Source organism: Stegostoma tigrinum, chromosome 38 (genome assembly GCF_030684315.1).
Source record: "Stegostoma tigrinum isolate sSteTig4 chromosome 38, sSteTig4.hap1, whole genome shotgun sequence".
In the NCBI taxonomy this organism is placed as follows: Eukaryota; Metazoa; Chordata; class Chondrichthyes; order Orectolobiformes; family Stegostomatidae; genus Stegostoma; species Stegostoma tigrinum.
Window position 1 is genome coordinate 1,360,043 of NC_081391.1, and position 26,902 is coordinate 1,386,944.

Below are 26,902 nucleotides of genomic sequence, written 5' to 3' on the forward strand. Positions count from 1 at the left end.
GAAGACCAATCTCGCCCTGCGCCCAAGGTCACTGAGTCACTGGGGTCATGGTGGGAAGACTGTGTGGGGGTGGCAGGGTGGGGTCAAAGGACAGTAACTGCATGGGGATGTCAAAGGTCAGTGACTCTGGGGCCAAAGGACAGTAACTGAGGGGGGTCAAAGAGGACAGTTGGGAGGTCAAAGAGCAATAACAGTGCAGGGGTCAAAGGTCAGTGGCTGTGGAAGATCAAAGGTCAGTGATTACAGAGGAGTCAAAGGGCAGAGACTGGGAGTCAAAGGGCATTGACTGTGGGGGTCAAAGGGCAGAGACTGTGGGGTCAAAGGTCAGAGACTGTGGGGGGTCAAAGGGCAGAGACTGTGAGAATCAAAGGGCAGAGACTGTGGGGGTCAAAGGGCAGAGGCTGTGGAGGGACAAAGGGCAGTGACTGTGGGAGTCAAAGGGCAGAGACTGTGGGGGTCAAAAGACAGAGACTGTGGGGGTCAAAGGGCAGAGACTGTGGGAGTCAAAAGGCAGAGACTGTGGAGGGTCAAAGGGCAGAGAGTGGGGGGGCCAAAGGCCAGTGACTGTGAAAGTCAAAGGGCAGTGACTGTGGGGTGGTCAAAGGGCAGGGACTGTGAGAGTCAAAGGGCAGAGACTGTAGGGTGGTCAAAGGGCAGAGACTGTGAGAGTCAAAGGGCAGAGACTGTGGGGGGTCAAAGGGCAGACTGTGAGGTGGTCAAAGGGCAGAGACTGTGGAGGGTCAAAGGGCAGAGACTGTGAAAGTCAAAGGGCAGTGACTGTGGGGTGGTCAAAGGGCAGTGACTGTGCGGGTCAAAAATCAGAGACTGTGGGGGGTCAAAGGGCAGTGACTGTGAGGGGTCAAAGGGCAGTGACTGTGGAGGGTCAAAGGGTGGTGACTGGACGGTCAAAGGGCGGTGACTGTGGGGGGTCAAAGGGCAGAGACTGTGGTGGGTCAAAGGGTAGTGACTGCTCTCTGAAAGAATGAAATAAATTGTGACCGAGCTGATCAAGGACAAATTTACTTAGCGTCTAGAATCAATGGGTTGATTCTAAGGAGTGACTTCTTAAATTCTTGAGTGGGATGTGGACATTAGTGACAAGGCCAGCTTTCATTACCCATCCCTCCTTGCCCTTGAGTGAAGAACAGACTGAGTCATAAAGAGCTTGCTCCATCTGAGCAAGACATGAGGAGCCCTGAGCAGAGCACGAGCTCCTACCTGCACTGGTTGTAACCGGGAAAGAGGGAGCTGTGCAGAGGGCAGGCGTGCAGTTAGCCTTACCTGCAGCATTGTCTGAGAGGGGCCAGGATTGAAGGTTCATCTTGAGAATGCCGTCCAAACCTTGAGAACAAGAGAAGATACTGATAGATCATTTTACAGATCCACAGTCACACTCCTCCCAACACAAAGTCACACATAAAAACTCAACAAGAAAAGCACAAACTGAGAAACTCATTGCACCAGTTCTGTTAATGAAACACTTGCAGGAATTTTCACAATGAGATGGGACTTTGTGGGAAATGGGTGAAGCGAAAGTCATTGCTAATCCATTCATCCAGTTAACGTGATTACTGTCATCAAAATGGAAAATGCTGGAAATACTCAGGAAGTCAGGCAGCCTCTGTGAAGAGAGAAAGCGTGTAACCTTCTCAGTTGGACAAACCTAACAGCTTCAAGTAGGAGCTGGGAGGGAGGAGGGATCTAAATTTCACTTTCTCTGCTTTGTCCATATAGAAATTCATCTGCACACGTTCTTGTCATATAAAAGATAATTACAAATGAGGGAAGAATGGCAACAAAAGAACGTTGCTGAAAGGAAACAGATCCTGTCGAAGTTTGTCATCTTGACCTCATCAGGATTCATCAGCAATTCACAGCAAATACTAAAGTATAGGGAAAAAGACAGCAGAACAGGGTCTGAGTGATATGGGTCACAGCAAGATTTCAGGCAGAAACAGATGTGAAATCGAGCAAGGCCTACCTCAGCATGGGGAGCATTTTATTCCATCGTTTCTGTTTTTGCCAGGCATTGAGGTGAGTTTCTCACTCAGATGGGTAGTTACATAGAAGGCAATGGGCCCTGACAACATTCCAGCAATATTACTGAAGTCTTGTGCTCCAGAACATGCTGCCCCCCTCGCCAAACTGTTCCAGTACAGTCACAACACTGGCATCTACCCAACAATGTGGAAAATTACCCAGGTATGTTCTGAAGAAGACCAAATGCAGGATAAATCTAACCTGGCCAATCATAATCTACTCTCAATCATCAGTAAAGTGATGGAAGGTGTCAGTAACAGAGCTATCAAGCAGCGCCTGCTCAGTGATGCCCAGTTTGGGTTCCACCAGGGCCACTCAGCTCCCAACCTCATTACAGCCTCGGTTCACACATGGACAAAGTTTTGAATTCCAGAGGGTGAGGTGAGAGTGACAGCCCTTGATATCAAGGCTGTGTTCGACCGAGCGCGGCATCAAGGAGACCCAGCGACCTGGAATCGATGGGAATCGGGTGGAATACTCTCTGGTGGTTGGAGTCATACCTGACAGATAGGAAGATGGTTGTTGTTGGAGGTCCATCATCTCGGCGACAGGACACCTCTGCAGAGCTTCTCAGGGCAGTGTCCTAGGCTCAACCGTCTTCAGCTACTTCATCAACGACTTTCCTTCCGTCATAAGGTCAGAAGCGGGGATGTTCACCGAGGATTGCACAATGTTCAGCACCATTCGTGACTCCTCAGATACTGAAGCAGTCCGTGTTCAAATGCAGCAAGACCTGGACAATATCCAGGCTTGGGCTGACAACTGGCAAGTGACATTCGCACCACACAAATGTCAGGCTATGACCATCACCAATAAAAGACAATCTAACCACCATTCCTTGACATTCAATAGTGTTCCCATCACTGAATCCCCCACAGTCAACATCCTGGGGGTTATCATTGACAAGAAGGTCAGCTGGACTCACCATATAAACACAGTGACTACAAGAGTAGGTCAGAAGCTGGGAATACTGCTGCATGTAACTCACCTCCTGACTCCCCCAAAGCCTGTCCACCATCTACAAGGCACAAGTCAGGAGTGTGATGGAATAGTCCCCACTTGCCTGGATGAGTGCAACCCCAACAACACTCAAGAAGCCTGACACCATCCAGGACAAAACAGCCTGCATGATTGGCACCACATCCACAAGCATCCACTCCCTCCACCACCGACACTCAGTGGCAGCAGTGTGTTCTATCTGCAAGATGCACTGCAGAAATTCACCAAAGGTCCTCAGACAGCACCTTTCAAACCCACAACCACTTCCATTTAGAAGGATAAGGGCAGCAGGTACATGGGAACACCACTACCTCCTGCAAGGTCCCCTCCAAGACACCCACCATCCTGCCTTAGGAAAAAAATCTCTGTTCCTTCACTGGCGCTGGGTCAATATCCTGGAATTCCCTCCCTAATAGCATTGTGCAGGTGGACTGCAGCAGTTCAGGAAGGCATCTTACCACCTCCTCATCAAGGGCAAACTAGGGAAAGACAATAAATGCCGACCCAGTTAGTGGTGTCCATGTTGCACAGGTGAATAAAAAAAATTACTAAGCCCACTGTTTTATTGCTAAATCTTTGCTTTATTACTGGACCTTTCATTTTATGACTGAACTTTCTGTTTTATCACTGAGCCCGCTGTTTGTTACTGAGAGCTGGTTTTTCTTTGAACTTCCCATAGTTACCAAGACCCATTTGTTATTTCTGAGCCCTGTGTTTTATGACTTTTTTTCACATATTTTCGCAATCAACTTGTTCAAAGGTGATATTACACATTTCAGGAATAGCTGGGACTTGTACCCAGCCTCCTGGTCCAGAGGTGTTTTATTACTGAGCCCTGTTTTTATTACTCACACCTGCATTTTGTTACACAGTCCTGCCTTTTACAACTGGCCCTGTGCTTTACTCTTCTGTGTCTTGCTTTTTTTCTCATTTCAGTACATTTGGAGGCCCGTGGAAACCAGGTCCCTTGTGGCCTCAAACAAAACTTCAATGAGGATGTTTAGACAAGGTGGATAGCAAGAAGCTTATTCCCAGAGTGGGGGACTCAATTACTAGGGGTCATGAATTCAAAGTGAGAGGAGGAAAATTTAGGGGAGCTATGCACGGAAAGTTCTTTACGCAGAGGGTGGTGGGTGCCTGGAACGCATTGCCAGCGGAGGTGGTAGACACAGACACGATAGTCTCCTTTAAGCTGTATCTGGACAGATACATGGATACAGACCCTTAGAAATCAGATGACAGGTTAGACAGAGGATCTCGATCGGCGCAGGCTTGGAGGGCCAAAGGGCCTGTTCCTGTGCTGTAATTTTCTTTGTTCTTTGTTTGTCCCAGTGATGTGCAGGAGAGACACATATCAAAGTCCCAACTCTGGGTTAACATCCCTGCAGCTTTGCGGGACGTCTGAACTCTGACAGAAAGTTTAGAATGGAGCCCAACAATGGACCAAGATCTAAATATGTCACCCTTTCGACCAATGCCACAGTTAACTTGCATCACATGTGTTATGTTGTAATTGTATTCCTTTGGATTCAACTGGGACAATCGAGAGGAGTTCCCAGTTTTGGGGCAGTCCAGGGTTTCTTTAAATGTCACCTCAGCTTGCAGCCTGGACAGAACATTACATTTTTCTTCAGCGCTTCCACACTGAGGAACACTAAGCCCAGAGTGAGCCACCACAGTCAAACACATGTTCCAACTGGATAGAAGATGTTACTGTGACTACGGTGTGTTTATGACTGAGCTCTTAGCCTTGGTGTACTGTGTGGTACAGTCTCAGAGACACCCACAGTGGCATCATCGGATCCTGGGAATGTTTAGTCACGCCTGGTACTCACGCTCGACCGTTGTCCAAGTGAAGGATGAAGCTCTCATTCCCAAATTTCTGGAATGTTTCGTAGTGATGTCGGTCCATGTTTCCTGCAGAAGGGAGAAAGACCAGGGAGAGCAGTTAGTCCTGATTGGGAATGGAGTCAGCACAGAATAAAACATGCTGCATTCAGGGATTTACTACAACAGGAACACTCCCAGCTTGGATCATGTCACCCCTTCACAACAGGAGCCTGCACACAGGGTCTGTTTGGAACAGGCCTCTGTTTGACTTAGTCATTTTTTTCTCAGTTCATTCACCAGATGTCAGTGTCACTGGCTGGACCATCCTTTACTGCCCTGGAAAATGTGGCGCCAAGCTACCTTCTTGAAGCACTGCAGTCAATGTGCTGAGGGGCACCCACATTTCAATAGCAAGGGACCCAGAGACATAGGTAACAGTGATATAATTCCAAGCTGGGATGGTGAGTGGATCAGAGGGGAACTTGCAGGTGGCTGGTGTTCCCACATATCTGCTGATCTTGTCCTTCTAGATGAGTTAGTAATTTTGGAAAGTGCTCTTGGAAGAGTTTGGACTGATTGTGCTTGGTATTTTACAATTTCCTGACCCTTATTGGCTGATGGGTAGGCCATTCAGCTGATCAAGTCCATTTACCATTCAACGAGATGATGGCCGATTCGATCATCATCAATCCCACTTTCCTATCTTTTCCCCATAATCCTGGCTCCCCTCACTCTTTAACATCAGTCTCTCTCAGACCTGACTATGTTTAACTACCCATCCTCGACAGCCATCTGCAGTAAAGAATTCCACAGATTCCCTCCCATCTGAGAGGAGAAATCTCTCCTCATCTCTGTCTTAAATGGTGACCCCTTTAATCTGAAATTATCTCCTCTGGTCCTATTTTCTCCCACAAGGGGAAATAGCCTATGCGCATCTGTTATGCCAAGTGCCCTTTTATGTTTCAGTAAGTTCACTTTCTCATTTTTTTAAATCATAATGAGTACAGGTCCAATCTAATTAACCTTTCATTATGGGATATCCCTCCATACATGGGAATAGCTGAGTGAACGTTCTCAGGGCTGCCTCCGGTGCCAGTATGTCTTTCCTCAGATAAAGAACTAAAACTGTTCACAGTATTCCAGCTGTGCTCTGCCTAGTGTCTTGTATAGCTTTGGTAAGACCACCTGTTTTTATACCCCATTCCCTTGAAATAAGGGGCAGAATTTCTCTTGCCTTTCTTACTCACTGATCTAGGCTGCTAGTTCTTCGTGATTCAGCAGTGAGACCTCCCAAATCCCTCGCTGCTGTGGCTTTTTGAAGTCCCTCCACAGTACAATTTATAGTACATTCACCTCCCTCATCCAATTCATTTAAATATAACATTTAAAAACAGTGATCCCAGCAATGATCCCTGTGTTACTCCACCGGAAACAAGTTTCCATCCTGAAGAACGTCCCCCTTGATCCCAACTCTCTATTTTCTATCAGTTAGGCAATCCTCTCTCCATGCTGATGTACTATTTCCAACATGATGGCTCTTAACTTATTAAGTAGCTTTATGTGTGGTACCTCATCAAATATCTTCTGGAAATCCAAAATATTACATCTACTGGTTACCAATTTTCTATGCTGCTTGTTACTTCCTCAAAGATCAGTAATAAACCCAGCCAGCGCAATTTCCCTTTGTGATGCCTTCTAAATGTTCTGCTATTATATCCCCTAAAGTAGACAGCAACACTTTTGTAATGACAAATATTAAACTAAATGATGTATGTTTACTTGAATTTTCTCTCCCTCCCTTTTCTAAATAATGGTGGTTTTCCAATCCTCTGGAACTTTTCCAGAATTGAAGGGCTTTGGGTAGTTTATTGGCAGTGCGTCCACTGTCTCTGTCGCTACTTCCTTTAATGTCCTACAATGCATCCCATCAGGTACAGGAGACTTAAGCTTCATTATTTTTCTTAGTGTTTCTCTCTAGTGAGTGGTACTCTGTTTATTTCCTCCCCACCTTTCGCCCTTTGCAACAGTATTTTTGAAATGCTGTTGGTGGCCTCCACTGTGAAGACTAATGTGTTTGTTGAACTTTTCTGCCATTTTATGGTTTCCCATTATTATTTCCAAACTGTTATTCAATCAGTTCACTTTGGCCTCTCACTTGCTTTTTGATTATCCAAAGAAGTTCTTAGTGTCCATTTGCACATTCCTTGTTAGTTTACCATCATAGTTTAATTTCTCCCTATACATTTCTTTTCAGTCATCTTCTGTTGGCTTTTAAAACATTCCTAATCCTGTGGTTTGCCACTAATCTGTGCACATTGTATGTTTTTCCTTCAATTTGATACTATCCTCAACTTCCATGGTTGGTTTACCCCATGCTTAGAATGCATCTTCTTCACTGGGCTATATCTTTGTTGTGGGCCATGAACTACTTTCCAAAATATTTGTCATTTTTCATCAACAGTCTCCACTGCTTAACTCCTTTCCCAGTCACCTCTGTCATTATTCCTTTGTACTTCCACTTATTTAAGTTTAGCACCACTGTTTCCAAACCAAGGGTTTCTCTCTCAAACTGAATGCTAAATTCTATCATCTTATGGTCACTGTTTCCTAGGAGAACTTCTCACACTGAAACATAGAAAATACGGCAGAAGCAGACCATTTGGCCCCTTGAACCTGCTCTGCCATTCTGCATAGTCGTGGCTGATCATCAAACTCAGTACCTTGTTCTTGCTTTCTCTCCAAACCCTTTGATCCCTTTTACACTAATCTATATGAATCTGTATCTATAAGTCCTTCCTAAAAACCTCAACCATTTTCCGTACAAGGAATACCATAGGGTCACCACTCACAGGGTGAAGAGGTTTCTCCTCATTTCAATCCTAAATGGCCTACTCTGTATCCTTCAACTGTGATCTCTGGTTCTCGATTCCTTGGTCAACAGAATATCTATCCTGCACTTACCCAATCTAGTCCCGTTAGAATTCTATAGGTTTCTAGGGAATTTCACCCTCCCTCATCTACCATTCTTCAAAACTCCAGTGAATGTAATCCTAACCAATCCATTCTCCCATCGGATGTTAGACATGTCATCCCAGGAATTAGTCTGGAAACCTTCCTTCCACAGCCAGAATGCTCTTCCTTAGATAAGGAGACAAACTGCGCACAATATTGCAGGTGTTGTCTCAACAAAGTTCTGTACAAAAGACATCCTTGCTACTGTATTCAAATTTTCTCATTAAAAATACTGACATATCTGATAATGTGTATCTATAAGAGGGACTTGTTCATTGAATAGGATCCCTACAGTGTGGAAACAAGCCCTTTGGCCCAATAAGTCTACACTGACCCTTGGGGCACCCCACCCAGGCCCACGCCCCTATAGCCCACCTCATCTACACATCCCTGAACACTATGGGCAAGTTAGCATGGCGAAACCACCTAGCCTGCACATCTTTGGACTGGGGGAGAAAAGGCACACAGACTCAGGGACAATGTGCAAACTCAGTCACCCAAGGGTGGAATTGAACCCAGGTCCCTGGCACTGTAAGGCAGCAGTGTCAACCACTGAGCCACCATGCCACTCCATCTGTCCTGTTTCTTTTACAAAGAAGTGTCATAAACCTGTCTGCTGCACAGAAAGCAGAGTTTTTTGGGGTTTTTTTAAACAAGATAAAAGAAGCATGAGTGGGTGGAGTCAGACTGACACAGATTTTAGCCTTCAGTTGAAGTGGTTGGGGTTTTGGAGTTGAAGATGCCAGACACAGCTCTCTCTGTGCTACTGCAAAAGTTTGTGCTTTTTCTCTGCTGCTTGACTTGTTCTGTCGATGTTTCTCTTCCTGCACTGGATTGGATAGCAAGTGAAGGGAAATCTGTTTTGCTGAACTTGCCATTCCTAAAGGTGTATGTATGGAATGCTGTTACATTGGAACAGCTGATGAGCAGTAGTTAAATCATGTATTATTTTGTTAAGTATTTTGACAGAATTAAAGTTATGCCAATTTTTTTGTTTGTATTTAAGTGTGGCATAAGGATAAAGTGAATTTTGCTTAAAGCCTAGTAGCTTGACCAATCAAATCACATCTGGAACGCTGTACCTTCTGCTCGCCTTTAAATAAGGTAAAACTTGGGCTCTAGGCTATCTGCTTGATTTGTTTAGTGAGGGATTGGCCCGGCCCATTACACATATCATTTGCCTTCTTCACTACCCACTGAAGCTACATATTCACTTACAATGACTGAAGAATGACAAGACCCAGGTCTCATTGCATCGCTCCCTTTCCCAAACTATTGCCATTCAGATGGCAATAGTTTTTGCTAAGTGAATAATCTCACATTATCTGCACTTCACCTGCTATTCATTAACCCACTCACTTCAACTTGTCCATATCCCACTGAAGCATCTCTACATCCTCCTCACAGCTCACCCTCCCACCCAGCTTTGTGTCATCAGCAAATGTAAGATACTATGTTTGGTTCCCTCATCTCAACCATTAATCAATATTGTTAATGGTGGAGTGCGAGCACTGACCCTGCAGTACCCCACGAGTCACTGGCTGCCGCTCAGAGAGACCAGTTTATTCCTGTTCTTTACTTTCTGTTTGCCAAACAGCTCTCTATCCATGTTAATTCTGTGCCCTTTAATTTTAAATGTTAATCTCTTCTTTGGGACCTTACCAAAAGTCTTCTGAAAGTCCAAGTGAACCACATCCATTGGTTCCTCCTTTTTTACCCTACTGTGTACATCCTCAAAAAATACCAACAGATTTATCAAGCATAATTTCCCTTTTGTAAATCCATGCTGACTGTGTCCAATCCTGCCACTATTTTCCCAGTGTTCTGCTATTAAACTTTTTATGATGAACTTCAGCATTTTCCCCACTACTGATGTGGTCGATAACTCCTTCCTTTCTCTCTAATCTACATCCTTTTTTAAATAGTGGGATTACATTAGCTACTCTCCAATCCATAGTGACTGTTCTAGAGTCTATGGAATCCTGAAGGATGACCACCAATATATGCATTCATTTTCAGGAATTGCCCAGGAATGTAGATTATTAGGCCCTAGGGATTAATTGGCCTTTTTAGAATAGAAACCCTACAGTGTGAAAACAGGCCATTCAGCCCAACATGTCCATACCGACTCTCTGAAGAGCATGTCATCCCAACTCACCCCTTAATCTAATCCTGTAACCCTGCATTTCCCATGGATAGCCCACTTAACCCACACATCCCTGGGCACTATGGGCAATCTGGCATGGCCAATCTATCTAGCCTGCACATCTTTGGACTGTGGGAGGAAATCCACACAGATACAGGAAGAATGTGCAAACTCCACACAGGCGGTCACCCAAGGTGGAATAGAGCCCGGGTCCCTGGTGCTGTAAGCCACTGTGCTGCCCATTCCTTCTTGCCTGTTCTTTCGAGGGTCACGTAACATGAATATTAACTTAACAAAGTGTGAAGCGGGATGAACACAGCAGGCCAAGCAGCATCTCAGGAGCACAAAAGCTGACCTTTCGGGCCTAGACCCTTCATCAGAGAGGGGGATGGGGAGAGGGTTCTGGAATAAATAGGGAGAGAGGGGGAGGCGGACCGAAGATGGAGGGAAAAGAAGATAGGTGGAGAGGGGAGTGTAGGTGGGGAGGTAGGGAGGGAATAAGTTAGTCCAGGGAGGATGGACAGGTCAAGGAGGCGGGATGAGGTTAGTAGGTAGAAAATGGAGGTGCGGCTTGAAGTGGGAGGAGGGGGTAGGTGAGAGGAAGAACAGGTAAGGGAGGTGGGGACAAGCTGGGCTGGTTTTGGGATGCAGTGGGGGGAGGGGAAGAGCTGGGCTGGTTGTGTGGTGCAGTGGGGGGAGGGGACGAACTGGGCTGGTTTTGGGATGCGGTGGGGGAAGGGGAGATTTTGAAGCTTGTGAAGTCCACATTGATACCATTGGGCTGCAGGGTTCCCAAGCGGAATATGAGTTACTGTTCCTGCAACCTTCGGGTGGCATCATTGTGGCACTGCAGGAGGCCCAGGATGGACATGTCGTGTAAGGAATGGGAGGGGGAGTTAAAATGATTCGCGACTGGGAGGTGCAGTTGTTTATTGTGAACCGAGCGGAGGTGTTCTGCAAAGCGGTCCCCAAGCCTCTGCTTGGTTTCCCCAATGTAGAGGAAGTACCTCCGCTCGGTTCACAATAAACAACTGCACCTCCCAGTCGCGAACCATTTTAACTCCCCCTCCCATTCCTTAGACAACATGTCCATCCTGGGCCTCCTGCAGTGCCACAATGATGCCACCTGAAGGTTGCAGGAGCAGCAACTCATATTCACCTTGAGAACCCTGCAGCCCAATGGTATCAATGTGGACTTCACCAGCTTCAAAATCTCCCCTTCCCCCACTGCATCACACAACCAGCCCAGCTTGTCCCCGCCTCCCTAACCTGTTCTTCCTCTCACCCATCCCTTCCTCCCACCCCAAGCCGCACCTCCATCTCCTACCTACTAATCTCATCCTGCCTCCTTGACCTGTCCATCCTCCCTGGACTGACCTATTCCCTCCCTACCTCCCCACCTATACTCTCCTCTCCACCTATCTTCTTTTCCCTCCATCTTCAGTCCACCTCCCCATCTCTCCCTATTTATTTCAGACCCTCTCCCCATCCCCCTCTCTGATGAAGGGTCTAGGCCCGAAAGGTCAGCTTTTGTGCTCCTGAGATGCTGCTTGGCCTGCTGTGTTCATCCAGCTCCACACTTTATTATCTTGGCTTCTCCAGCGTCTGCAGTCCCCATTATCACTGATGAATATTAACTTCCCAGCTTTGATCACTTTGTAACCTGACACCAGAGGTGCACCTGAGATCTGGAGTCAATGTCGAGATTGCTCAAAGCCACTGCCCTGCATCACAGACAACCCCTCCCCTTCACAGACACCCTGTCCCCTTCGCAGACACACCTTCCCGCTCACAGACACCCCTCCCCACACAGGTCACCCAACCCCCTTCACAGAACCTTACCCCTCACAGACACCCCTCCACACATCAGATACCCATCCCCCTTCATAAATACCTCCCCACAACACAGACGCCCCCTCCACCTTCAGAGACACTCCCTCCCTACATTGGACACTTGTTCCTCTTCATAGACACCCCCTCCCCACATCAAAGACACCCCCTCCCAACATGACAGACAACCCCTCCCCACATCAGATGCACCTTCCGCTTCAGAGACGCCCACTCCCCACATCAGACAACCCCTCCCCACATCACAGTTACCCCTTCCAACATCACAGACAACACCGCCCATTCACAGACAACCGCTCCCCACATCACAGACAACCCCTCCGCACATTACAGACACCCCTCCTCTTCACAGACAACCCCTCTCCACATCACAGACACCCTGTCCCCACATCAGATAAACCCTCAACATCAGAGACACCCACCCCCCACTTAACAGACATCCCTCTCACATCACAGACACCCTTCCCCACATGCACACACCTCCATCACACTCTTACAGACCCCCTCCCACCCTCACTGACCCACTCTGCCCCAGTTGGAAGCGCTCTCACCCATCAGGAAGTCCAGGACGGTCATGTCGATCACGTCCAACAGTCGGCTGCCATGTTTGTAAGGTGGTGTTTTCTGAACATGGTCACAGTAGGAGGGGTTCACTTCCCACCTGAAACAGAGAGAGAGCTCAGAGGATGAGCAAAAAGGGGGAGGGGAGGGGGAAAGTGAGAGATGGATGCGGGGACAGAAGGCCAAGTGAGAAGGGAGGAGGTAGGAGGGGAGAGAGAGAGAGAGAGAGAGAGAGAGGGAGAGAGATAGAGAGAGAGAGAGAGAGATGGGGGGAAAGAAACAGAGAGGGGAGGGGAGATGGGGCAAGTGGGAAAGAGAGCGGGTGGGAAGAGAAAGGAGGGGAGAGATGGGGACAGGGAGGGGAGATAGAGGGATTAGGCACAGAAGAAGGGGAGGGGACGGTGAGGGAGGAACTGAGGTTTCCTGAAGGTGGAGTGAGCTGGATTGGGGTAGAGGTACTTATCAGCGTGTCTCGGGAGCTAAGGGCCTACACTCACTTGGCCTTCTTACTCTTGTGGTAGGAGCGTCTCCAGGGATTCCTCCAGGAGAGGCGTTTAGCGATTTTCACGTCAGGCAGGTAGGCAGCCATTGAGCCCTCCATCAGCTCTGGTGTTCCACACAGAGGGTGTTCCATGTCACAGTAATAGGAACACTCACCATAGAAACAAACGTTGTTCGCTAAGAGAGTGAGAGAACTGTTAATGCCTACACCAGCAGCAGATCTCTATACCCCTGCATTAATCCATTGTCCCCACATCCATCCCGTAATCCACATATTCCTTTAACCGTGTCCCCATACACACCCTTTCTCATGACCTCATACCCCTCCCTGTGTCCCCATCCCCTTCCCCATGTCCCATCCCTGTCCCTGTATCCAAATACACCCCTTCCCCATGACACCAACCCCCACCCCATGTTATTATACACCTGCTCCCCAAATCTCCATACACACCCTGTCCTTGTACCTATACACCTTCTCCCCGTATCCCGACATACTCACGCCAACTTTAACCCCATCCATCTCCCCGTGACCCCAGCCCCTCCCCATGTATTCAATTACCCTCCCTGTGTCTCCATACATCCCCCCATGTCCACATAAACCCCCTGCTCATACCCTCATTAACCCATCCTAACCTTAAACCTATTCCCCTCCCTGTATCCCCATACAGCCCCTCCCCATGTTCCCATATACCCACCCTTTCCTTAACACTACCCTCTTTACCGTGTCCCAAAACACCACCCAACCATGCCCCCATCCCCCATCCAAGGTCCCCATGTCGCCAAATACTTCCCCCGTGTTTTTGCCACTTAGTGACCAACCCTCTCAATTTCTCCACAGACCACACTCATCCCATGTCTCCACATTCCCTTTCCAGTGACCCCACAAGCACTGGGAAGCCAACACCTGTTTCCCAGCCCTGGACATCGCAACGTTCTCAGTGTCTGTACACCCTGTGTCCTGTAATACCCACCATTTATTGCAACCATCCCTGCCCCAACATTGTCTCTATTCCCTCAGTGTCCCTGACCTCCCCCATCAATGTCTCACAACTTCATCTGGCCTTACTGTAGAGTGTCACCCTCAGATATGACTCCATTTCCCTCCCACTCTATCTCTCTGTCTCCCAGTCTCTCTCTGTCTCTCTTTCTTTTGTCTGTCCATCTGTCTCTTTCTCTCTCTTTCATTCCCTTGTCTCTCTCTCCTCTATCTCTCTATCTCTGTTGCTCTGCAACACCCCCTCCCCACCAACCACCTCGCTTCCCTCTCTCCCTGTCTCACCTGGGGAGATGAAGAAAGTCCTCTCGAGGTGTTTGTCAAATGTCCGCTCTCTGATCTCCTTCACCACATTGACCAAACGACCTGAAACAGGAGGAATTCTTCGGAAACCTAAAATTCTTCAAAGCATAAACACTGAGGATTAACCTTCCCTCAATGCTGTTCCTCAATAACCCTCCACCCTCCCTACATGCACATAGACATAGACACACACGTAGAGTCTTAGAGATATACAACACGGAAACAGACCCTTCAGTCCATCTCGTCCATGCTGACCAGATATCTTAAATAAATCTAGTCCCATTTGCCAGCATTAGGCCTATATTCCTCTAAACCCTTCCTATTCATATACCTATCCAGATGCCTTTTAAATGTAATTGTACCAGCCTCCACCACTTCCTCTGGCAGCTCCATCCATACACGCACCACCCTCTGCGTGAAAAAGTTGTCCCTAGGTCCCTTTTAAATCTTTTCCCTCTCACCTTCAACGATGCCCTCTAGTTTTGGACTCCCCTACCTCAGGGAAAAGACCTTGGCTATGCACCTTATCCATGCCCCTAATGATGTTATAAACCTCTATAAGGTCACTCCTCAGCCAATGATGCTCCAGAGAAAATAGCCCCAACCTATTCAGCCTCTCCCTATGGGTCAAACCTTTCAGTCCCGGTAACATCCTTGTAAATTGTTTCTGAGCCCTTTCAAGTTTCACAATATCTTTCCTATAGCAGGGAGACCAGAATTGCACACAGTATCCCAAAAGTGTCCCTAACCGATGTCCTGTATAGCCACAACATGACTCCCAACTCCTGTACTCAATGCACTGACCAATAAAGACGTGCATACCAAATGCCTTCTTCAGTAGTGAGAGATAGTAGGAGGGTCTAGGCCCGAAGCGTCAGCTTTCCTGCTCCTCTGATGCTGCTTGGCCTGCTGTGTTCATCCAACTCTACACCTTGTTATCTTGCCTTCTTCACTACCCCGTCAACACGCGACTCCACTTTTGAGGAACTATGAACCTGCACTCTGAGGTCTTCTTGTTCAGCAACACGCCCCAGGACCATACCGTTAAGTGTATTAGTCCTGTTCTGATTTGCCTTTCCAAAGTGCCGCAATTCACATTTATCGAAATTAAACTCCATCTGCCACACCTTGGTCCTTTTGCCCAACTGACCAAAATCCCATTGTACTCCCAGCTAACCTTCTTAACTATCCACTACACCTCCAATTTTGGTGTCACCTGCAAACTTACTAACCATAACTCCTATGTTCGCCTCTGAATCATTTATATAAATGATGTAAAGCAGTGGACCCAGCACCGATCCTTGTGGTCACAGTTCTCCAGTCTGAAAAGCAACTCTCCACCACCACCAGAACTCTATGGGAAGCTAGGGAAGTAATTGCTGGGCCTCTTACTAAAATATTTTTACCATCGATAGCCACAGGTGAGGTGCTGGAAGCCTGCACATTAGCTAAAGTGGTGCCACTATTTAAGAAAGGTGGTAAGGGCTAATAGTTGGAGCAAATTCTGAGGGACAGGATTTACGTGTATTTGGAAAGGCAAGGACTGATTAGGGATAGTCAGTATGGCTTTGTGCACGGGAAATTGTGTCTCACTAACTTGATTGAGTTTTTTGAAGAAGTTACAAGGAGGATTGATGAGGGCAGAGATGTGGGCATGATCTATATGGACTTCACTGAGGTGTTTGACAAGGTTCCTCTTGGTGGGTTGGTTAGCAAGGTTAGATCACATGGAATACAGGGAGAACTAGTCACTTCCCTAGCTTCCCATAGAGTTCTAGAGTACACACAATCAGGGTCCAGGGATTTATCTACTTTTATGTATGTTAAGCCGTCCAGCACCTCCTCCTCTGTAATATGGACACTTTTCAAGATGTCACTGTTTACTTCCCCATGTTCTCTATCATCCATATCCTTCTCCACAGTAACACTGTTGGAAAATGCTTGCTTAGTATCCCACCCATTTCCTGCGGTTCCACACATAAGAGGTCTTGTTGATCTTAAGTGGGCCCCATTCATATATTTGTAGAATCCCCACACACACACAGACACACACAGACACACACACACACACACACACACACACACACACACACACACACACACACACACACATGCACTCCAACGTACAGTCCTTAAAATTCCAACGGGAACTTATTAAATTGAAATAAGTTTATTGGTCAGCCGGGTAATGATGCACTCCAGCCCCAATAGTGTCCACCAAATACACAGAGCTTGAAGCATGCTTGTGAACCACCATGTACACCTGGCCCCGATCACCCAGGCTCAGTCTATCTGTGAAGGAGAGGCAGGCAGACGGGTACAACAACCTGTGGCCCACCCCCCTTCCCCACATTTACTGCATGAATTACAATAGCCACGTGTGCAGGTCAGTTTTTACTGACGTAAAGGGAAAGCTCACTGATCTCATTATTATTCTTATATTACCACTGATCCAACCTCAATCTCCCCAACGCCTACTAATACAGTTACCATGGTTACTGACCTTCAGGTTGAGCAGTTGTTCCTCATTTTCTCCGCTAAGGTGGTGTAATTTTGAACTATTCAGTCAAACATAATGCTGCAAAACTTTCACCATCTCTGTCCGAGACCAATCGCTCAACCCCCTCTTGCCAGAGAATTCAGCCTCAACACTGCCCAGGCCGTAGCGCCCAGAACTTATCACCACGTCCAACCAAGGCCTAAAGGTCTCCTCAGCATACGGGTTCTTAACGTTCATTGTTACTCCTTCAGAAACTCGCACTGTTGTATTATTTCTCCTTCTCAACTTGTCCTGCTCCCTTCAACAACTTGTGCATAAATACACCCACAGTCTTCTTTACTCCTTTTGAAAGTGCCCTTTATTTAGATCCTCTTCCCACTCAAAGACTGATACACTGACCACTTGGAGACCATCTCAATACATCTCACAGACAGAGGAACAATTATTACCCAGGTATTCCCACAGCTTCTCAAGTCCCAAATCCAAGACCCCTCCACCGGATTAACTGGACTGATCTCTCCCCTTCACAGACTGATCCCCTCCCTACAAACTAAACCCCTCCTCAAACACTGGCCCCCATCCTACAGACCCATCCCTGCCCCATGGACTGAGCTCCCCCACATAACAAAGCCCCCTCTCCATAGGCCCCAGTCCTCCCGACAGACAAGCCTCTCCCCATGATCTGACTTCTCCATCCCACAAACAGAACCCTTCCCCACAGACATCACTCCTTCCCATAGACTGGCCCTCTCCTCCCCAAAACCTGACCCGTATATGGACCGAGCACCTCCCTCCCACAGACTGACCACCTCCACTGGCATCTGGCCCAAAATGACAATGGGGGTGAGCAGCTGGTTGCTCAGAGTTGTGGAGCAGGTCTTGGGTCACTCACCGATCCAAGTGAAAAGCAGCAATCTCCGCATTGTGACGTTCAAAATCCGAAAAGTAGAACAGGTTGACAGAGGTTTCCTCTTCCCGAGTCTGCCTGAAAGGGTTAAAACTGATTAACCAACGCGAACAGGCTCAGAAATCAGGGACACTTCGACACTGCAACGTGTTTTGGGGAGCAGAGAAGCACAGTGGATGAGTGTCATTGGCCCAGCTCAGGCCAGTGACCTCTGGCAGGTCCATGTACGGAATCCAGTAACCTGAACCCAGGGCAGCCCAACGTCCATTCTGTCCAGGGCTGGGGAGTCCCCTGGTTATTCAGAGATGTCTGCACTGTCTGGTATACCCTGAGCGGGATCAGGTCAAACCTGGGTCTTGCCAGGGCCTATCAGTGTTATCACCTGCCATCAGGCCAACTGACAGTGACGTGAGGCCTGTTCTCAGGCCAACAGCATGGACCAGGCCAGTTGTGAGGCTGATTGGGCCTGTGCTTGGGCAGGCCAGGCCTGTCTTCCTGTTCAAGGCTGTCATCTGGGTGACTTACTTTATTGGTTTAAACAAAGCTTTGCCATGATCCTCCAACGTTATTGTCAACTTCAGCTGGGTCCCGCCATGTTTTTGAACTAGAAAAGCAAAGTTCAGTTCATTACTTTCATATAAACGCTGCTAACCACGGTTCATTGCGCAGCAGCACTCTGTCTCCACAATACCACCTCCCCCCCGCCGGGTACCCACTGTCCAGCAGCACTCTGTCCCCAAATTACCCCTTCCCCACTTTGGTACCCACTGTCCAGCAGCACTCTGTCCCCAAATTACCCCCTCCCCTCTTCGGTACCCACTGTCCGGCAACAGTCTGTGTCCAACATTACACCGCCCCCACTTCGATACCCACTGCCCAGCAGCACTCTGTCCCCAACATTACCCCCTTCCCTCTTCAATACCCACTGCCCAGCAGCACTCTGTCTCAAAATTACCCCCTCCCCACTTCGGTACCCACTGCCCAGCAGCACGCTGTTCCCAGCATTACCCCCTCCCCACTTCGGTACCCACTGCCCAGCAGCACTCTGTACCCAAATTACCCCCTCCCCACTTCGGTACCCACTGTCCAGCAGCACTCTGTCCCAACATTACCCCCTTCCCACTTCAATACCCACTGTCCAGCAGCACTCTGTCTCAACATTACCCCCTTCCCACTTCAATACCCACTGTCCAGCAGCACTCTGTCCCAACATTACTCCCTTCCCACTTCGGTACCCACTGCCCAGCAGCACTCTGTACCCAAATTACCCCCTCCCCACTTCGGTACCCACTGCCCAGCAGCACTCTGTACCCAAATTACCCCCTTCCCACTTCAATACCCACTGCCCAGCAGCACTCTGTCTCAAAATTACCCCCTCCCCTCTTCAATACCCACTGTCCAGCAGCACTCTGTACCCAAATTACCCCCTCCCCACTTCGGTACCCACTGTCCAGCAGCACTCTGTCCCAACATTACCCCCTTCCCACTTCAATACCCACTGTCCAGCAGCACTCTGTCTCAACATTACCCCCTTCCCACTTCAATACCCACTGTCCAGCAGCACTCTGTCCCAACATTACTCCCTTCCCACTTCGGTACCCACTGCCCAGCAGCACTCTGTACCCAAATTACCCCCTCCCCACTTCGGTACCCACTGCCCAGCAGCACTCTGTACCCAAATTACCCCCTTCCCACTTCAATACCCACTGCCCAGCAGCACTCTGTCTCAAAATTACCCCCTCCCCTCTTCAATACCCACTGTCCAGCAGCACTCTGTACCCAAATTACCCCCTCCCCACTTCGATACCCACTGTCCAGCAGCACTCTGTACCCAAATTACCCCCTCCCCACTTCGATACCCACTGTCCAGCAGCACTCTGTCGCCAACATTACTCCCTTCCCACTTCGATACCCACTGCCCAGCAGCACTCTGTCCCCAACATTACTCCCTTCCCACTTCGATACCCACTGCCCAGCAGCACTCTGTCCCCAACATTACTCCCTTCCCACTTCGATACCCACTGCCCAGCAGCACTCTGTCCCAACATTACTCCCTTCCCACTTCAATACCCACTGTCCAGCAGCACTCTGTCCCAACATTACCCTCCCCCCCGACTTCAGTGCCCACTGTCCAGCAGCACTCTGCCCCCAACATTATTCCCCCCGCTTTTGGTACCCACTGTCCAGCAGCACTCTGCCCCCAACATTACGCTCACACCCCCCCCCACTTCGGTACCCACTGTCCAGCAGCGCTCTGTCTCCGCTTTGCCCCAACCCCCTTTGGTGCTAGCGCCACTCATGTGCTAACAGGTTATCAAGGATATGCAGAAATGTCAAGTGGAGGTTAAAATCAGATCAGCCATGATCTTATTGAATGTCAGAACAGGCTTGAAGGGCTAAGTGGCCTACTTTTGCTCCTTATTTGTATATTTCTAGATATAAAATAGTTATTTAATAGATAAAGCCTCACTCACACCACATCCAAACATGGCATTCTTTACCCTTGTGCCTGGCCCTCCATGGCACTCCATCCCTGGTCCAGCCTCATTTCCTCTCTGACCCGGTCTCACTCTCCTTTGGCTTGTCCCTTCACTCTCAAAGCCACTCAGACTTGGTCTCATTCCTGGGCCTTGTTTCTCAGTCCCCTCATGGTCAGGTGTCACTCCTCTCCAGCCCCAATAGGCCTCACTTTCCCCTGGGTCTGACTCTTTGCTCACCAACACCCACCAAAACCCAAAACCAGGCCTCATTCCCCCCACTGCAGGCCTGGACTCCTGATTCTGGATGGCAACAGAAGTTTCTTGATCCATGGCAGCACGGGTAATATACACACTGACCCAATGCATACCCAGACATGCACACAATTCACATGAGTAAAAATATCTGCACCTGAAAATCACAGCTGAGCATGTGCACCCAAACCCAGTTGTTCACCCACAGTGTCCTGCTGAGTGATATAACCAGGGCCGTCGAGAGATGCATTAAATTAAATAGTCATTGGGATGGTGGAAAGACACTTGATGTGAGTGGAGATAGGGTAGTTCATAATAACTATGGCTTACAGGTGAGTGATGTTTCTGGGCTTGAAATGCAGTTAGTTTAATAAAACATCATCAAGGCAGTAGGGCAGGTGCAGAATGTAGGAGACGGTAAACGTCCATGTCATCTACAGCAACCACATCTATACTGAGTGTCAGCAGCTCAAGGAACTTTGGCTCTGAGATAATAAGCCAGGGTCTGAATTTTAGACATTGCGATGTGCCAATGAGGTGAAAAGTTACTAAGACACTTCCTTCCAGGAAGTAACCGTACCCTCTTTGCTCAATACTTCAGATCTGGTGTGTGGTCAGGGCAGGAGGGTGTGAATGTAAAGCAGGCATGGAGACCGAGAAGGCGGTGTGGGAAGAGCCTGTGTCCTTGCAGTGCGTGTGGGCAAAAGCGGGGCCTGCAGAAAAGTTGAACAAATTGACCATAGCACCAAGGTGTAGGAAGCCATTCAAGTACAGGGGGTAAAAAGGAATGCAGTTGTAGTTCAGGGACAGGAAACAGTGAGAGAGACGCTGCGCAGCTAAGAGCATGTTGCCTTCCCAGAAACTGGATTAAAAATATTTCTTTTGAGCGGAGAGGAGCCTGGAGTGGGAGGGGGATGATCTAGATGTTGTGATCCATGATGGCTCTGATGGTACCAATAGGACTAGGAAACAGGGATCATGAGCAGTTAGGGGCTAAATTAAAAAGCAAGGTGTAGAATCAGTTTGGACAGAGACAAGAAATAGGATGGCCAAAATTCACTTATGGGAGAGATTTATAGGCCACCTGACAGGAGTTACACTGTGGGGCAGTGTCTACAGGAAGATATAACTGGGGTGTGCAAGAAAGAGACCACAAAAGTCATCAGTGACTTTCATCCTCATGTAGTTTGGGCAAACTAGATCGGCAAATATAGCCTGGAAAATGAGTTTGAGTGTATTTAAGTCAATTTCTGAGTGATACGTTCTTGAGCCAACCAAGGAGCAGGCTGTTCTAGACAATGAGACATGATTACACAATAGCCTCGTGATTATAAGTCTAGAAGACAGCAACCTTAACATAATAGAATTTTGTGTTTAGTTTGAAATGGAGAAGTGTGGGTTAAAGGCCAGTACTTTAAATCCGAATAAAGTTAATTACAGGGGCATGAAGATAGACCTAAGCTAAAGTGAATTGAAAAACTGGGTTAGAAAAGGTGAGGCATCAGAGATGCAGTGGCAGACTTTTATGGAGATACTTAATAACTCTCAACGGTGATTTAACCCAAACAGAAAAGGATTTGTGGCTAAAAAAGAAAGTAAAGAACAATGTCAACATGAAAGAAATACTATGATTCTAAAATAATGGTGGGTCAGAAGAATGATCTGATTTAATGAGCCAGCAAAAAATAACTAAAAATAAGACAGATATAGAAGAAGACAAAAGAAAATTAGTTTGATGGTAAGAGTATTCATTAGTATTGAAATCTGGAAAAATAAGTAAAGCTAGTGCTGGTCCTCTAGAGGGATTCTAGGTCTGTAGCTCTGCAAAACAAGGAAATGGCAGAGACATTGAACATATTGTTTGTTTTCAAAATATTTCCCAGAGACACTAAAAAATCAAGTGGTGAAGGAGGGGGAAGAATTTAAACAATGATTTTTGAAATAATTCCACAGAGGCCACTATCCTCTCACAAAGTCGCTTTTTATTTACACGCGGAGAGTCCTTGGCACTGATCCAGCTCCCTGAGAGCCAGCTCTCACAGTAAAAAAGATGTCTGACATTCCTGTTCTTATCTGTGAGCCAAGGCTCTCTGACTAAACCAGGTTAAGAGCCCCAATCAGGGAACTCATACTCTATGAGGTCCACCTGGCTGACCTTGTTATAATCACTACAGTCCCTCTTAAACACACATAATTTGGTATTCACCCATGTGTTGAACTTTCTCTTACCTCATTGTATCTCCTAAAACATATTACTTCACATTTATCCAGAATGAATTCCATTTTCTACTTTTCTGGCAAACTGACTAGATGATCTATATCATTGCTGCATTTTGCACCTGGAGCACTGGATGAACTCACTGTGGAGTATCCGAGGCTGAGAATACCATGGATAGCATGTTTTTCGAGTTGGCCACACCACCACTCAGGGCTACACAGACAGAGATGAGTTGGGTGACCACCAGAAAGACGAAGCCCCCTCTCACATTGATATTCCACGTTAGATACTGTTAGAGAAGAAGAGTGGCCTCCCAAGGGAAAGCAGCAATAGTTGATCAGTGGCACCATGACATTGTATAGCAGGAGGTGACGGTTACTGATAGGCGACTCTATAGTCAGGGATACAGATGATCAAGGCACCAGGATGGTGTATTGCCTCCCTGGTGCCAGGGTCAAAGGTGTCTCAATGAGAGAGGGTGAGCAGCCAGATGTCATTGTCCATACTGATACTTATGACATAAGAATAAAGAAAAATGAGGTCCTGTAAAGTGACTTAGGGAGTTAAGTAGAAAGTTGAAAGCAGGACCTCTAGGGTTATAATCTCAGGATTACTCCCTGTGCCACAAATGAGTGAGCACAGAAGTAGGGAGCTAGTACAATTGAATGGGTGGCTAAAGAGCTGGTGTAGGACTTAAGGATTCAGGTATCTGGATCATTGGGATCTCTTCCAGGACAGGTGGGACCTGTACAAGAAGGACAGGTTGCACCTAAACAGAAAGGACTATTTGAAAAAGCATAGCGTGATTAAAGGGAGTCAGAATGGCTTTGTGAGGTGCAGGTCATGCCTCACAAATCTTATTGAGTTCTTTGAGGAGGTCACAAGACAGGTTGACGAGGGTCGAGCAGTGGATGTGGTGTACATGGACTTCAGCAAGGCATTTGATAAGGTTCCCTACAGCAGGCTCATTCATAAAGTCAGGAGATATGGGATACAGGGTGATTTGGCTGTCTGGATTCAAAATTGGTTGGTTGACAGGAGGCAGAGAGTGGTTGTAGATGGTAAGTATTCTGCCTAGAGGTCAGTGCTGAATGGTGTCCTGCAGGGCTCTGTTCTTGGGCCTCTGCTCTTTGTAGTTTTATAAATGACTTGGATGAGGAGGTTGAGGGGTGGGTTAGTATGTTTGCTGATGACACAAAGTTTGGAGGTGCCGTTGATAGTATCGAGAGCTATTGCAGGCTTCAGCGAGACATTGACAGTATGCAGAGCTGGGCTGAGAAATGGCAGATGGAGTTCAACCTGGATAAATGCGAGGTGGTGCATTTTGGAAGGTTGAACTTAAATGCTGAATATAGGATTAAAGGCAGGGTTCTTGGCAGTATGGAGCAACAGTGGGATCTTGGTGTTCCAGTGCATAGCTCCCTCAAAGTTGCCGCCCAAGTGGATAAGGTTGTTAAGAAAGCCTATGGTGTTTTGGCTTTCATTAACAGGGGGATCGAGTTTAAGAGCCGCGAGGTTATGCTGCAGCTCTACAAAACCCTGGTGAGGCCACACTTGGAATATTGTGTCCAGTTCTGGTTGCCCTTTTATAGGAAAGATGAGGAGGCTTTGGAGAGGGTGCAAAGGAGGTTTACCAGGATGCTGCCTGGACTGGAGGGCTTGTCTTACGAGGAGAGGTTGACTAAGCTCGGACTTTTCTCTCTGGAGAGAAGGAGGAAGAGAGGTGACCTGATCGAGGTGTACAAAGTAATGAGGGGCATGGATAGAGTCGATAGCCAGAGACTTTTCCCCAGGGCAGGATTGACTGCCACAAGGGGTCATAGTTTTAAGGTGTTAGGAGGAAGGTATAGAGGAGACGTCAGATGGAGGTTCTTCACCCAGTGAGTTGTGTGCGCATGGAATAGTTTGCCAGTGGTAGTTGTGGAAGTGGAGTCATTAATGACATTTAAGCGACTGCTGGACATGCACATGGACAGCAGTGAATTGAGGGGAATGTAGGTTAGGTTATTTTATTTTTGGATTAGGATTATTCCACGTCACAACAAGTACTGTGCTGTACTTTTCTATGTTCTATGTTCTATGTAAATCCTGGCAGGGAGGTTTGCTTGTGGCACTCAGGAGTGTTTAAATTCATGTGGCAAGGAGCAGGAACCAAAGCAGTATTTCAGCATGTGGAGTGTTTGAGGAGAAAGTGAAGGTTAAGTTTAGTACATCTAATAGGAAGAACTGACAGGGCCAGGCTAACATACATCGCAGGACTGGCAGTCTGAAGTGTATTTATCTTAATGAAAGGTGTTTCACAGGTAAGGTAGATAAGTTTAGGACCTGGATTAGTACATGGAACTACAATGTGTTGGCCATTGCAGGAACTTGGTTGCGAGAAGCGCGAGACTGGCAACTTAACAATGTTCCACGGTTAGACATTTCAGATGTGATAGAGAGGGATGTAAAAGAGGTAAGAGAGTAGCATTACTGATTGAGGAGAATGTCACTGCTGTACTAAGACAGGATACCTGGGAGGACTCATCTAGTGAGGCCATATGGATAGAACTCAAGAATAAGAAAGGTGCAGTCACTAGGTTAGGGTTATAATATAGGCCTCTCATTGGCCAGCAGGAGACAGAGGAACATGTCAAATACTAGGGGGCATAGGTTTACGGTGAGAGGGGAAATGTTTAAAGGAAATGCAAGAGGATTTTTTTTACATGGAGGATGGTAGGTACCTGGAACATGTTTCAGGGGACAATGTAGAAGCAGCTACAACAGCAACTTTTAACAGGCATTTAGACAGACACATGTACAGACAGGGAATAGAGGGCTCTGGAGCATGTATAGGCAGTGGAATTAGTTTAGGATAGTATTATGGTTGGCACACACATAGTGGGCTGAAGGGCCTGTTCCTATGCTCTACATTTCTATTAGCATGTGTAAGCAGATCATGTAAAGATGCAGAGGATGTTAAAAACAGGGTGCTGTTAAAGTGGATAATTCTTATCTTCTTAAACATTGACTTGGACTTCCTTTGTACCAGGGACATAGATGGGGAAAAAATTGTTAGGTGCGTCCAGAAGGGTTTCTTGAAACAATATGTAGATAGGACCATAAGAGACTTTGTACTGGGGATTGAGCCATGGTCAGGTAATCAAAGTCCCAGAGGGGGAGCATTTTGGCAACAGCGATTGTAATTCTTCAAGTTTTAAGATAATTATGGATAGGACTGAACCTTAGGTGAAAGCGCAAAATTGAGGAAAGGCTAATAAAACAGTATTAAGCCTCTGGAGAGGTGCAAGAGACTGGAGGACAGCCAATGTGGCACCATTATTCAAGAAGGGAGCAAGAAATAAATCAGGAATTTTAGGCCGGTCATTCTAACTTTGGTGATGGGGAAACCATTAGAAATAATTCTGAGGGGCAGAATTAATTTGCATTTGGAGAGGTAGGGATTAATCAAGAACAATCAGCATGGCTTTATTAAGGGGAGGTCAAGCCTGACCGACTTGATTGAATTTTTCGAAGAGGTGACCAGCTGTGTATATGAGGAAATTGCTTTTTATGTAGTCCAATGGATTTCAACAAGGCTTTTGTTAAGGTCCTGAGTGGGAGACTGACAGTGAAGGTAAGAGCCCATGGGATCCAAGGAAATTTGGCAAATCAGATCCAGAATTGGCTGAGAGGCAGGGAGTACAGTGATGTTTGAAGGGTGTAGTCTGACTGGAAGTCTGTATCCTGTGGGGTCCCACAGGGGTCAGTGTTGGGGCCATTGCTGTTTGTGGATTATGTAAATGTTTTAAACCTGAATGTAGGAGAGTTGACCAGTAGGTTAGCAGATGATGCTAGGCATTTGTGGGTTGGTAAATGATAAGACTTGGACGATAGGAGGATATAAGCAGGCTGATCAGATGGGTTGATTAGTGGAAAATGGAATTCAATCCAGATAAATGTGAGGTGATGCACCGGGGCAGGATGAACAAGGTAGGGGAATACATAATGAATGGTAGGACCCGGGATGTACCGATGATCATGTACACCGTGTGCATGTATACCAATCCCTTAAGGTATTAAGACAGGTAGACAGCGTGGTTAAGAAGGCATATGATGTACTTCCCTCTATTAGTTGAGGCACAGAGTTTAAGAGGAGGGAGGTCATGCTGGAACTGTAAAAAACATTGGTTAGGCCACAGCTGGAGTATTGTGTGCAGTTCCGAAATCCACATTACAACACATAATAGCACTGGAGCATGTGCAGAGGCGATTTACCAAAATGTTGCCGAAGCTGGAGAGTTTTAGGTGTGAAGAAAGATTGGACAGACT

At 47.2% G+C, this 26,902-nt stretch overlaps 1 protein-coding gene across 1 annotated transcript in view; it reads right to left on the reverse strand.

The window, feature by feature from the left end:
• Window positions 1–26,902, reverse strand: part of LOC125446991 (extracellular serine/threonine protein kinase FAM20C-like) — a 40,830-nt gene that overhangs the window by 304 nt on the left and 13,624 nt on the right. The window contains exons 3-9 of the mRNA XM_048521065.2: window positions 18,167–18,245; window positions 17,627–17,719; window positions 14,217–14,332; window positions 12,934–13,114; window positions 12,427–12,536; window positions 4,875–4,956; window positions 1,282–1,341 (exon numbers count right to left, since the gene is read on the reverse strand). Coding sequence (XP_048377022.2) covers window positions 1,282–1,341; window positions 4,875–4,956; window positions 12,427–12,536; window positions 12,934–13,114; window positions 14,217–14,332; window positions 17,627–17,719; window positions 18,167–18,245 — 721 coding nt within the window. The remainder of the gene's footprint in view (window positions 1–1,281; window positions 1,342–4,874; window positions 4,957–12,426; window positions 12,537–12,933; window positions 13,115–14,216; window positions 14,333–17,626; window positions 17,720–18,166; window positions 18,246–26,902) is intronic.